Here is a 14,720-nt window from a genome sequence, read left to right on the forward strand (position 1 = left end):
CATCAAATACTCATACCAGAAAGTGCTATCATAACCATACACTACTGCTTTATCTCTGCAATTAGACCCTACAAGAGTTTTAGCTGACCTAAATTATTTCAGTATGAACATCTATTTTTGATCAATAATTCCAAATGTACACAATGAGCTACAATGAACACATGATTTACATAATGGCACCTACCTGCAGCTGCTAAACATAAAACCATCAAAGCAAACACTGGAATCATACAACATGAAGTCATTTTTGCGACACTGGCTCTTCTCAAATCAAATCCCTTTGTAGTTCTTCATGTAGATGTCCTTCCTTTGAAAATCACTGGCATAAGCTTTGAAATCAAGTCTTCCAGATTTTAATTGCCTACTGAGAGAAAAAAAAGATATATATATTTTATTAAAAATACGTCTTACAGAAATGTCCTCATATATTTTGTATTATATCTAGAAAAACAGATTTTTTTAAAGGAATGTTTCACAAGTATATTTTACACTGCTGAATATCTTCAATAGCCAAAGTGATACTTAGCAGGTAACTAATCTTTTCCCCTTTCATTTTTCTATCTTGTGTATCCTCCCAAAATAATCACACCAGTTGTACTCCAGTCAAGATGGGATTTCCCAGAATGCATTCTGGGACATAATACTGAAATCATGCTGAAGCACAGAAGCAGCCCATATGATCTCAGGTAAGTTTATTTTAAGTATGCAAACTTCTTTGGATCACTGAAGACAGAAGATATATTACCCAACCTTAAGAATATAATGAGAGAGTTCCACATACAAAGAGCCTTGTTTATAAGTAATACAATAACTCTGATATGCATTTCTTGGCAGCACAAACTCGAAAACCATTTGAAAGATCTGAAACTAAAACATTTGTTAGAGTAAAAAAACCTCACAAAACACACACAAAATTTAAACTTAATATACTTTTATGAAAGAAACAGTAATACTGCTGCCGTATCCTGGCACTCTCTCAGAGGCAGTTAGCTGACCAGAACAAGAATTTGAAGTCAGCAAACAGGGTATTAGCATGCTGTTATCACATATTCAATCAAATTAAGCAACTGAATTTATTTCACTAACCGTCTTCTCAAAATGAACAAAGATGCCTCAGCCACCACCAATTACTACACAGTAGGGGTGTAAACAAAAGCTTATCGGATAGTCGACTAGTCACTTCCCCCCTCTGATAGAGGCAGCAATGCGGGGGAAGCAGGAGCCGGTGCTGGGCAGAGTTGACTTAAAAGCCCAACGGGCTCTTAATACATTTAAAAGGCTAAAGCACAGCAGGGGGGACCAAGCACGAACCAGGTATCAGCTAGCCTGGCTCACGCTGGGTCCCCCATGCTGCACTGTAGCCTTTTAAATGTATTAAGAACCCGGTGGGCCAGGAACTAGCCCCGCTGTGGCTCCACAGCTTATCAACTAATCAACCAGTCAATTAGTTAACTATAGGTTAATTAACATCCCTATTACTCAGCAGTGTAACTTCCTGAAAATAAACCCCACAAACTGGGGAAAGAATGAAGGTGAGCTGAGAGAGAATTCCAATCTAAGGCAAGATTAGCACCATTTAAAATTATAAATTCCAGAGAAGTATCTGTGTTAGTCTGTTTCAGAAAAAACAACAAGGAGACCTATGGTACCTTAAAGACTAAGCCTAATAAACTGGTCAGTTTTTAAGATGCCATAGGATTTCTTGTTGTAGTTATTAAAAAATATATTTTAGAGGTGAACAAATACATTGGGCAAACTAGAGCAGCCCACCATGTGATCTGCAGCCTGACCATAGAGTAATTATGGATGGTTCTATGACCACTGACGGCCTACAAGGAGCAAATCACACTTTCCCACAGAGATTCTGCAAGTTTGAGAAAGACTCCAAAAACTTCCTTGCAACATTTCTCCAAAATCATTCTCAAGAGACAGGGTTTGCCCCCAGCAGAATAAGCTGCAGTTGCTCTCTAGGCAAGAGCCATCAATATAGAGATCTCATCTTACCACACTGACTCTGGAGTTAACTTCAAACGCGCCTTCCACTCCCTTTCCAGTTCCGTGATTTCTATAAAGCTATTAGGACCTCTGATCTCAGCTGCCCCTCAGATTCCTCCTGACAGAGGTAGGTAGAATTCCCTCCATGCAAATGGAGCTGTTTTGAAAGCTGTATTCTAATCACAAAGGGCTGCTGAGAGGCAAACACTGTCATGTGACCCACACACCCTGCTGGCACTGAGACCGCTTACAGAGAGAAAGAATGAGTGTGTTCTATGACCTTCACTGAGAGCCAGCTGGCTTTTAGCTCAAGCTGTAGCGGTTCATGCACTAAGCTCCAGAAGTCCCAGGTTCAGGTCAACCTGTTGGCATTACAGCATAGCACACGGCTCAACAACCCCATACTTAAGTTCCCCCCCCGTCCCCCCCACTAGCTCTTGACAAGGAAGAGACCCCCCCTTTGGAGGGTCTCACAGAATGGAGGAGGAAGACACTGCAGAAGAAGTGGTTTACTGGCTGTAAACCAAAGTTAGACAAATTCAGACTGTAATCAAGGCATACATTTTTAACAGCAAGAGTCATTAATGACTGGGACAATTTACCAGGGGCAATGGCAGGTTCTCCATCACTGACAATTTTTAAATCCAGAACAATGTTTTCTTCCTAAAATATATGCTCCAGGAATTATTTTGGGGAAATTCTATGGCCTGTGCTATACAGGAGGTCATGTTAGATTGTCACACAATGATGCTTTCTGGCCTTAGAATCTATGACTATCTGACCCGTCCACCTTCTGCACAGAACAAAGTACATCTGCACAAGGAAGGCTTCTTTCCCCATAGGGCCCTGAAACAATCTAGAGAATGATTTGGCCACAGTAAAATCTGCTCTAAGTCAGTGTCCTTGCTTAGTGCTGCATCCCCCGTTACGTCAATGCTGTTCTCAGAGTACTCAGGGGGTATGCTTTATAGGAAATGATCACATTTAAGGAGATACAATTTCTGGGATAGGTATATTATTCCTGTCAAATAGCAATGTTTTGTCCTAACCAAGCATGCATCATATATGTTGTATGCCTGAAGTGACAGCATGCTGTATGCATCTGTATACTGAGAAGTATTACCTGGATTGGTTCTAATGTCCCAAGCTACCTGTGACATTCCTTAAAACTACGAACAAGCAGAGTAACGTAAGAATTCCTTCTCAAACTTAAAAACTTTATTGTAAATTGGCAGTCCTCTAATTACAGAGAAGGATGAACACAGTAGCAGAGACTATTAAAGGCTTAAAGCAAAGAAAGCTCCAGAGGATGACTGCTTCCCTGGAGTATTTTATAAGACCAACAAGAGTTACTGGTCCTGAAACTAACAGAAGCATTTAATGAGGTCCCGGACTTCAGTGTCATCCCTCCCCATACAGCATAAGAAGCAGTCATATCATTAATCTTCAAACCCAAGAGTGATCCTTAAGTTTGTGGTAAATTAAGGCCAATCTTTTGATTTTATTAAATAATAGCAATACATGGTTGATCAACCCAAGTGCGTTTATTGCCAAAAGGCAAGCCTTTGGATTCATGCTGGATCCTTGACATTAGGAAAGACTTCCTGCCAGAGTGGTTAACCACTAGAATAAATCATCTAGGGATGTTGTGGAATCTCCATCAATGAAAATTTTTAAGAGCAAAGACCTGTAAGGGATGGTCTAAATCAGTGATAGGGAACCTGTGGCCCAAGAATCACATGCAAGCCCATTGGGGTCCTACATGTGGCCCATGAAACATTTTGTTTACTGTTGTCCATATGCAGGGCTGCCACATTCTTCTGGTTTCCATCCACATAGGTATTTTTTCCTACTGATATTATTGAAGTGACATGCATGTAAAACCAGAACATGTGAAGGGATTGCACACAACATTGTGAGCAGTGCACTCCCCCTGCATTCATTCACAGCACTGCTATGGTTCAATCAGCACGCCATGCAATTTCTAGGCATGAAAACACAGTTAGCAAAACTACCATATCCCAGGGAGACCATCTTGGTTATGACAATGCGGCCCATTGAAATAAAGGTGGACCACTTATTTGGCCCATTCACTAGGTTGCCCATGGCTGATCAAGATGGTGTTTGGTCCTGCCATGAGTGCAGGGGACTGGACTGAATGACCTCTCGGGGATCCTTCCAGTTCTGTGATTCTATGATCCTGAATATCATCTCTGAAGTCTGAAAGAAGCTGGAACCACTTGCTCCTGTTTCTCTGGATACACAGAAAGCTGAATCTGTCCAGTAAAAGTATTTGATCTCTGATTCAACTTTTTATTGTAGTTAAAAACAAATGATCCTATATAGTAAATTCAAAGTTTTTAGGCAAAGTTATAAAAGAATATCAAAATGTGCTGCAAGATGCCATAAAGGCAAATAAGCTAAGAATAAGCACCCAGCAGGGTGGATAAAAATCAATGTTTATTTTTTTTAAAATCAATTTTTTTTTTTTCATTTAAAGCGGATTATTTGGTAAAATGCTTTAAAGGAAAAACACCTATTTAAAGATAGTTTTAATTAAGATATATCATAGCTCAAAGATATCCCATCAAGAATAGGAATATAAATGCTAATCCTAATTCATGTACTGTTTATTGTAAATGAGTTCCAATAGCTCATGGAGTAGAGACCCAATCTTATGGGGTTCCAGAGGTTTCTGGATAGGCTATTTATATTAATATTTTTATCTACCCAATGGGACTCTGTGTTCAGTCTAGAACAGAGGTGGGCAATAATTTTAGAAGGGGGGGCAGTTCTCAAATTTTAAGTGGCCCCTCGAAGCCCCAGAATGTGCGAGGCTTCAGACAGAAGGGGCAGGGGCAAGGCGCTTCCATGCTCCTCCACCCACACACCCTAATTAGCACAGGTGTGAGGAAGCACATGAAAACTTTGCCCCAGCCCACTCCACTCCAGCCACATCATTAGAAGAGGGGGGTTATGGGAAAGTGTGGTACCTCCCTCACAGGAAGTGGAGTGACATGGCTGGGAGCCATCAGAGCAGAGAATGCTGAGGCCAACTGCACCACTTTTCATCGCTGCCAGTGAGTACAGGGAAGGGGCGACCCCTGCTGCCAGTGACAGCCCCCCTGCCAGTCCCCTGGCCTGTCAATGGTGGGCAGAGATGGCAAGAGTCGGAATTGTTCTGGGCTCAACACCCTCCTAGAGATGGCAAGGAGAGGAGTCACGTATGAAGGCAATCATGTGACCCATGCCCTCCTTGCATCCCTCCCAGGAGTCGCCACTGCTTTTGTTAACCTAAGTGTATAATCCAATAATGACATTGTTGTCCTTGTAATTTAAGGCTCCCACACTTTCTTTAACCACAGAGACTACCCATGTAGGTATGGTCAAATGAGTTTTATTTCAGTTTCCATGACATGTAGGAGGGAGGGGAGAAGGAGGGAAGGGGAAGGCACACATTTTTCTCCAATGAAAGAGACAAGAGGCTGTACTCCTGCCGCAGCTGCAGAACAAAGATTTCAAGGTACTCACAGAAGCGGAGGGGTTGCAGAGAGTATGAATTCTGGGGATTACAGTTAGATCAGCCTGAGCTGCACCTAGAAAGGGCCCTTGGGGTTGAAGATTTGATAATAAAAAAAAAAGTTTGTCTCCTTCTCAGACTTACAGAAATACCAAAGGAAGGTTATGTACAACAAATTTTGGGCAACCAGCAGCTAACATGAAACAACCCCTCGTAGGCCGTGCCTCGAATAACTTGACTCAAATGTCAGGAATCTGATTTAAGCCACACCCAATTTTCCTCCTACATAAGTTTCTGATTTAAAGCAATTAGAGTATAACAGAAGTTAAAGATCTTATGAATATGAAAAAAACCGATACTGAAGTGAAATAAAATTACAGCAACTGAAACACTGAAGAAGTTATATACGACGATGTTGCAAATCAGAGACTTGGGTGAATATTAGTAATACAGAGTTTTCAGAGTACGTAACACAAGCTTAGGCCACTGACAACACTTTATGAAAATAGGAAAAAGGTTTAGACCAGGGCTACTCAACACGGCCTGTGGACCACATGCAGTCCACAGCCTGTTTATTTGCGGCCTGCGGTGCGGTTTGGATTTATGCGGAGCTCAACATTTGGCCCGTGGGTGGGATCCTTTGAACATGGCCTCCACTGGGAACACGCTCCACAATGGCAAGGCATCTCCCAGGCGGGGTGAGCACTGAAAGACTCAAGTGGACAGGCTGGCTGGAACAGATGGGTACAGGGTGTCAGAGTTTCTAGCCCCAAGGGAGAAGGTGCTGGGGGTGCCAGGGCATTGTGGGAAGTGCTGGCTGCTAGCCTTGCGGCCAGAGTCAGAGGTGCTGGCTGGTTTACGCTGGCCACGTTTGTGTCCAGTGCTGCGGCTTAATCTCTGTATTCCTGTCATTCCTGTATCCATGCCTGTCAGTGTGACAGAAGCTATTTGCATATATATGCAAACACACTTAAGTTGCAGCCCTTGGCATGCACTGTGAGTATTGTGGCCCCCAGGGCTTCCAAAGTTGAGTAGCTCTGGTTTAGACTATCACATGGATTTCCAGCTGCTATTTCTTTAACCTGACTAAAAACAGCTCTGACACCTACCAAAGATGTAAACTCTGGAGATATTTTTAGAAAAAAAAAATGAAGCCATTTTCTGGGGCTGAAAAGATAACACCCTTTTATAAGATGCTGTGCTAGATATTCGTATCTCAAAATAAAGAAATGCTTCAAAGGAGTTATACCAGGGACTCATTTGGGTCAGCATGTTTAATAACATTTGCATGCCAGTGTTTATACACATTCTTTTTGGAAGTCCTTGACAGACTGGTGTTGTCAAAAATCCATAATTGAGATATTGAGATAAGATAGATAGATTAGATAGAAAGAACAGAATGACCATTGAGCAAATTATTTTTAAAATGATGGACCCTCTCTGTTTAAACTCTAAAGGAAAACATAGGAATCCATCTGCAGGTTGAAACCTACTGTCAACAAAATTAACATGTGAAAGTCTGGTGGTTTAGCAAAGCACAAAGAACAGACAGCCCACTAAGTGAGAGGGATGACTACTTTGAATTAAGATGTGAAAAAGTACACAAAAAACAGGAACCTAAATGGTCCAGCTACAGTAGCAAATACAAATCTAAGTAGAGCTGAGGCAAGAGACATTACCAAGAGGGTGCACCTGGATAGCTACTTTTGAGAGCAAGGCCACATGAATGTAAATCAAAAGTATGACTAAAGAAGCCTACTGAGGAAGAAGATGTTATGAAACATTCAATGGCAGAATTTGCAGCTTCAACATGGACTACTAAAAGGGGTCCAAGACCTCTGGACAACAAAATGTGCTGTAGAAAAGCAAGATATTGGGGTTCTCCTAAAATGACACAAAGTAAATATTCCTAGAGCAGTTAATCAGATAATTGACTACAATATCTCAGCAATGTTGCTACCTTTACATTTGCTGAATTCATATTTGTTTCTTTATAAGTATCGAAAAATCCTATTTCCCCAGAATTCCCAGTCTTCTCATGGAAGTCTTTAAACCTATCTTCTTCTATGCTAGCATAAAGTCTGTCAGAAAAATCAGTTTTAATACTAAAATTTGCTCAGGGATTTCAGAAGTTAAAGCATCCTGCTTCAGACAGGCAGACAGACAATGTACAGTACTTACTTAAACAGGTCTCTCTCATAGGAGACTTCCTGGTCTCACTAACAGAGACTGCAAAGCTCTGTGTATTGACTACCCATGCACACTTTTATTTGGTCTGCTTCTGTATTTTAGCTAAATGATTACTGTATCCTATTCCTCTTAGCAACTTTTCTCCCTCCATCTTTATTCCTAACTCTTCTAATTCTGTAAGAGACTTCTCCCCATTATTCTTTTCTCTAAGCTCAGCACAGCAATAAATGTGTCTGCATAATGCCACAGAACGTTTCTGGAGTGCTTCCGTTTCCTACTTTGTATTTGCATTGCATGAGAGCTGGACATACTCATTGTTAAGCAGGTCTTTCCCTTAATGCTCCAATTTTTCCTTTTATTTCTGTTCCTCTAAGCCCTTTCCCCAAATGTCACCACCTGCTTCTGCAGTTATATCCTCCCCTTCACATGTATGTCCTTACTTTGCTTTAAATCTATTCCAACCCTAACATCTTTCTTGCGTAGCCTTTTCTGTCACTGGCCAAAGGATAGCTTCCATACCTCTTCATCTTTTCCTCATTACAACAGATTCTTTTAAATGCTGAAACAAAAGACAGAACTATGTAGCACTCTAAAGACTAACATGATGGTTTATTAGCTTTCGTGGGCCAGACCCACTTCCTAAGATCAATATGTGGAAGAAAATCGGCACAACCATATACAGGCAGTCCCCAGGTTACATGGATCCGACTTACATCAGATCCCTACTTACAAACGGGGTGAGGCAACCCCGCACTAGCTGCTTCCCTCCAGCAGACCAGGGAGACGCGAAGCTAGAGCCCCCTTCTCCCCCCCAGCAGACCAGGGAGACGCGGAGCGGCTTTTTTCAGCAGACACCTCAGCTTGAGAATAAAGGACTGAGGGAAGTGAGGTGTGGGAGAATAAAACTGAGCTCTGGAGAAATGTTTGGCTAAAGTTTCCCCTACAATATGTACCAGTTCTGACTTGCATACAAATTCAACTTAAGAACAAACCTACAGTCCCTATCTTGTACATAACCCGGGGACTGCCTGTATACCAAAGTGATACAATTAAAAAAAAGTGAACGCATGTGAAATTGACAAATCAAATTTTAGAACAGAGTGGGGGTAAGTTTCTGTGAGGTAGTGACATTAGGGGTGATAATTGGGGAAGCTATCTTTGTAATGAGTCAGATAATTAGAGTCTTTGTTTAAACCCATACATAAAGTGTCAAATTTAAGCATGAATGACAATTCTGGAGCTTCTCGTTGAAGTCTGGAGTTAAAATCTCTTTGAAGCAATATGCATGTTTTAAGATCATGAAGTGAATGATCAGTCTGACTGAAATGGCAGGCAACAGCTTTCTCTCTGAGAGTGTCTTATGTCTGTTTTGTGTGCATTGATTCTTTGGCAAAGTGTCTGAGACGTTTGTCCAATGTACATAGCAGACGGACACCTTAGGAACATGATGGCATAAATTATATTTCTGGATGAACAGGAATATGTGTTCTTAATCTTGTAACTGGCATGGTTAGGTCCAATAATGGTGTCAGCAGAGTAAATGTGACAAAGCTGGCACCGGGGTTTGTTGCAAGGGAAAGTTCCTGGGTTGGTATTAGTGTGACATGTCCTGTGGTTGTTGGTAAGAATCATCCTGAGGTTAGGTGGTTGTCTATAGGAGACTATGGCTCTGTCTCCCAGAGCCTCTTGGAGTGTAGTATCCTGTTCCAGTATAGGTCGTAGTTTATTGATAATGCATTGGACAGTTTAAGTTGCGGGCTATAGGTGATGACAAGTGGTATTCTATTGTTGGTTTTCCTGGGTCTGTCTTGAAGTGGATGGTTTCTGGATATTCGTCTGGCTCTTTCAATTTGTTTTTTTTATTTCTCCGGGTGGGTAATTGAAGTTTATAAATGCTTGGTCGAGATCCTGAAGTGTCTGGTCTCTGTCAGTGGGATTAGAGCAGATGCGATTGTATCTAAGGGCTTGGCTATAGACGACGGATCGTATGGTGTGTTCTGGATGGGAGCTGGAGGCATGTAGGTAACTGTATGAGTCGGTGGGTTTTCTGTAGAGTGTGGTGTCTAATTTGTCATTGGTGATTTACACTATGGTGTCCAGGAAATGGATCTCTCGTGTAGAATGGTCCAGGCTGAGACTGATGGTGGGGTGTAGGTTGTTAAGGTCTCTGTGTAATGTATCCAGTGTTTCTTGGTCATGGGTCCAAATCATAAAGAATCACCCAACCATCAATCTCAGCCCACTCTGTTCTAAAATTTGATTTGTCAATTTCACACGCATTCACTTTTTTTTTTTTAATTGTATCACTTCGGTATATATGGTTGTGCCGATTTTCTTCCACATATTGATCTGAGGAAGTGGGTCTGGCCTACGAAAGCTCATCACCTAATAAACCATCTTGTTAGTCTTTAAAGTGCTACATAATCCTGTCTTTTGTTTCAGCTACACCAGACTAAAACGGCTGCATCTCTATCACTATTCTTTTAAATGCTGTCGCCCTTCCACATTCACAACCAGTTGTTACCTTCAAGAGGCAAAATGCCACAGCACAAGACTCTCCCATCGTGTTGTAACAGCTCAAATACTTTGGTTACTAATGTGAACCAACTCCTGCTCACCTGAATCACTGACTTCAATGTGGACTACTCGGAAGAAGTCTGCAGGATTTGTCCTGGTGTTGTTTTGCCATAGCTACATGAACCCAAATTTCTAGGACATCCAAGAAAATCCTCCCAGGCCAAAGCTTTTTCATTTTTGTTTGTTTTAAACATGGCAACCATTTCACTTGTTTAACTATGTTCTCATTGGTTCTCTGTACAATGAAAATATGTATTGTACTGCACAAATAAAAAGCCTATTGTTCCTAATCAAGTATGCCCAATCTAGATGCTAGATTCAGTTACATAAGCATTCAATACATTTAACGTGGGCTTTGAAAGAAATGGTATAACCCCAAACTTATTAAACATCCATTTTCAAGAAATGTCTTTTTTATACTAGATGATGTTTATATTAATACTGTATGATTTGCATATCTCTAAGCTGAAAGGTACTAGCAAATATTATTGTAGGATTCAAAATGCACATCAATCTTTTTCATGTCTACAGCCAAGGTATGCATGCAAGTTCCCCTGTGTAGAACAGTAATTTATTCAGAAATCATAAAGGAGACTGCTTCTGATTTATAAACACCAAAGCAGTTTCATTATCAGGGAATAAATAGTAATAAAGTTAAACATCCTGACATATCAAAAGCTCAAGGAAAAATTTATTCTGATGCCTTGCCTAGCAGTTCGTATGCTGCTGTGCTTGTAATGGGACATTTCAACAAGTCGCAGTTAAAGGCTATGGGAACTGGAACAGGGCCAAGGGAAGAGTCTTTATGCCACTTAGAAACCGTGCCCTATTCCAGGTTACTTTTGTTTTAACATTTTCGTTTTGTTTTTACACTAACATATTAGGACAGGGGTGGGCAAAAGGCCCTCCACGGGCCAGATTCGGCCTGCTCAGAGGGCTGATCCAGCCCACAGATGTCCTGCCACTTCTCCACCCCCACACCAATCATGACCTAGGAATGGGGGAGTACCTGGCAGTTGACTAAGCACCAGAAGCTGGAGGGGAGGGGAGGGAGCGGGAGATTTTGTGTTCCCCGCCACCTCCAGGCCAATCAGGGCCTGGGGGTGGGGGAGAAGTTCATGAAGTCTCCTCCCACCCTGCCCTGCAAGGAGTGGGCAGCGCCTCCTGCCCTGCAAGAGGTTCGGCACTTAAGATTAAACTGCCAGCTTGGCAGGTGACTACGTGTGGCACTACCTTTCAGGGCAGGGGCAGACTTTGTATGCTCCCTTTGCCCCCAACTCCTGATTGACCTGGGGGTGGGGTGGGAAGTACGTGAAGTCTCCCACAGCCAGGCGCACTGGTGCCTAGAGGGAACAGCCAGCTGTTCAGACCAGGGAGGGGGACAAAGACTTCACATGCTCCCCCACCCACAGACCAATCAGTGTCAAGGGCGGGGAAGCACACGAGTGTCCTGGCCCCGTCCCTTTCCAGGGCAACCTGGGACCACTTCAGAATTTTTTTTTGAAGTGGGCCCTAGTCAAAAATTATTGCCCATCTGTATATTAGAGCATATTCTGTTAAATTACAGAAAGCTACACAACATATACAATCAGTCCCTGAAAGCATGAGACAATTTCACCCTTTTTGATTGCAGGGCCCTGAAGTAGCAGCAAATTAGAATTGTACCCAAATAATGCACATCCTTGGCACAAAGATCTGATTAGGATGGGAGACAACCATTCTCAATCTTAATCTCAACTCAAGTTTCCCTTCAGCCTACACAGCTTTGCTATCAATTCACTTTAATTGTGAATTTGCATCAAAACAGCAAAATCATTGAACCAGACACCGTGGGAGTTTTGACTGAATCACCAATGTAGGATAGGGCCTGAATGTAAAAGGATAGACTGGAAGAAGAGAGAAACTATCTTTTTGTAGGTTAGAGATTTTTCTTACAGAGTGAGCTAAGAGGGCAACTATTCAGAGTAAAGACAGGTTTTCTTCATTATGGAAACTAGGGGACAATACCCACGGAACAAGAATTTACGACATCTCTACAGGAGAATCAGAGAAGACATGGAGAGAGGTTTTACAAAATTCCAGCATAGGTGGCTCTCTCCTCAGGTGGAAGGGGAAGTATACACGAGGAAATCCCCTCAGCAGAAGGAGTACACAAGTATCTCCTCATAGAGGAACGGGATAGAACATGCAGAATTCTCTTTACAATGAGGCATCGATTTCTGGGGACTGTGGAAATGCATCAGGACTCTATGGAAGGGAATGTTTGGCAATTACTTTAGAATTTGATTTGAAAAAGGAGCAGTGGCAGGCTACTCATAAGTAACCTCCACTCAGGGGCAGATGACTGTTTTGCGGGGCCCCGGGCAGCATAACTCCGCGGAGCCCCCCCCTTTGCCACGGTGCATGCGCCGCGACACCATGCGCATGCGCAGTGGTGCCACAGCGCATGCGCGGGACTTTTTTAAGCGCGGGGCCCGGGGCAGCCGCCCCGTTCGCCCTGCCGTATATCCGCCCCTGCCTCCACTCACAAATACTGAATCAGGGCTTTTCTACTTTGACAAGGGGCTGTCAGTGACACCATGGATCACAGCATCTTTAAAAGAGACCAAGATGGATCGCCTAATGGTCTGAGTCTAATGCACTAAACTGTGTCTCACAAGATCTAGTCACAGCTCTACCACAGATTTAAGGTTGTATCAGTATCTAGACAGATAATATTAACTTATCTCATGGGGCTGTGGCAAGAGTAGTTCTTTTCAATTAGTGAAATGCGCAGATATTATGGCGATAAATGACATAGAAAAGCCTGTGAATAACAACCTAATTCTCCCTGCCCTCATTGTGTAATAGCACTGACAAAGTTGTTTGGATATTTTCCTGATGGCTGTTCAGGTAATAGGAGGAAGTGGAAGGGAAGGCAAAAACCTCTAATGATGACATATATTAGATAGAGAGTAACATTTTCAAAAGTATCGAAGTGACTTAAGAGCCTAAGTCCCATTTTCAAAAATAACTTATGCCAGTGGGAGCCAAGAGGTCAAATTCTAATGCTAGTCAATAGGAGCCAATGCCGTTTCTGAAAATGGAACAGGCTCCAAGTTTTGGGTAACATTTTCAAAAGTGCTTAACAAAACTCCCCAATTACTACAGCACATATCTGCAGGACAGAGCTAAAAATCATCAAAACGATTAGAAGGCTCAAAGGAATAGGTCTGTACAACCTTTCCCCACTCAAAAGTTACGTTTATTTGGCCTAATCACCTTATTTTTGTGGTTTCTAATTGGAAACAGAATAAGTTTCCTGGCATTAAAGTATCTTACTCTACAAATACAATGCTTGCCAACTACCTCACACAAGTACCATTAATCTTGGTTTTATTTGGCTCAGCCCCTGACTGCACCCCTCAGCCAAAATGATAAACCACTCAAACATACATATCAAGAACCCTTGCTGTAACCCTGGCTAATGCATCATCTTTTTGTGGCCAGTCATAGCAACAGAACCCCAGCAGGATGGAACCTTGCCTCCACCCAGATCGAGTCTAGGTTTGAGATCTCATCGAAGGCAATTCCTTAATGCAATTTGTTTTTCCATAGACAGCAATAGATTATCTAAGACAAGCCCTAATGGAAAACTCTGTATCAGAAAACCATCTACATTAATCATTGCCCAATTTAAATCTGGGGTAGGAGTCATGTTCTCTTAAGGAAGTAAAAGAACGACTGTTTACAAGTGAGCGCACAGAACAATTCCCAGACAGGAAAAAAACGTGTGTACAGTTTTTACAAAAAAAAAAAGAAAGTTAAAAATGATAAGCAGTTAAACTATTAGGAAACAGTTGTGTAAAAAAAGGGGGAGGGGCAAAAAAGCTGTTCTTATAAACATTTTAATGCATCAAGAGATAAAAGCTCCATTCTGGAGCAGAGTTTACTGAATTTTACTCTAGAATACATATTTGAGAAAGAAAGCAGAAACTCAAGCAAAAATACAGTTAAGATAACCATCAGTCAGTCAGTAATCAGTCTCTAAATCTTCAGAAGCACATTTATGAGTTAAGAAACTTCTCCCACATATGTGGGGAAGACCTTATAGTGCAACATTGGTAAAACAATGAGTCAAAATGTGCTTCCCTTTGAGTAGGTGTCATCTATCCTCCCACAAAACGTCTGCCAGATAATCACTGTAATTTATTTATCATGCAGAGAAGCACATTTAAGTTGAAATGAGATATTTGTAAAAATGAAGATAGAAAAATAAAGGTATGTTTCAGACAAGTACGCAAGAGGATTTAGCACACACATTTCTGTGTATCACCTGCATATGCCACACGATTCACAATCCATATATATTTCAACTCAATTGACTATAACTTGTGAAAACACTTGGTTTTTCTTTGGGAAAAAGGAAGACTTTCAACAGCTTAATTAACATTTTTTA

General features: G+C 41.7%; 1 protein-coding gene across 11 annotated transcripts in view; it reads right to left on the reverse strand.

Annotated features, from left to right (window-relative positions):
- TGFBR3 (transforming growth factor beta receptor 3) overlaps positions 1-14,720 on the reverse strand; it is a 196,372-nt gene that overhangs the window by 172,300 nt on the left and 9,352 nt on the right. For 7 of the 11 annotated variants that reach the window (XM_075936514.1, XM_075936523.1, XM_075936520.1 and 4 more), the window contains one exon: positions 185-364. In XM_075936514.1, the coding sequence (XP_075792629.1) occupies positions 185-245 (61 nt within the window). In that variant the 5' untranslated portion in view covers positions 246-364. Of the gene's footprint in view, positions 1-184; positions 365-2,004; positions 2,024-14,720 lie in introns of those variants that run through there. The other 4 variants (XM_075936518.1, XM_075936517.1, XM_075936519.1 and 1 more) reach the window with 2 other exon arrangements.

The sequence above is a fragment of the Pelodiscus sinensis genome, chromosome 9 (assembly GCF_049634645.1).
Source record: "Pelodiscus sinensis isolate JC-2024 chromosome 9, ASM4963464v1, whole genome shotgun sequence".
Lineage (NCBI taxonomy): Eukaryota > Metazoa > Chordata > Testudines > Trionychidae > Pelodiscus > Pelodiscus sinensis.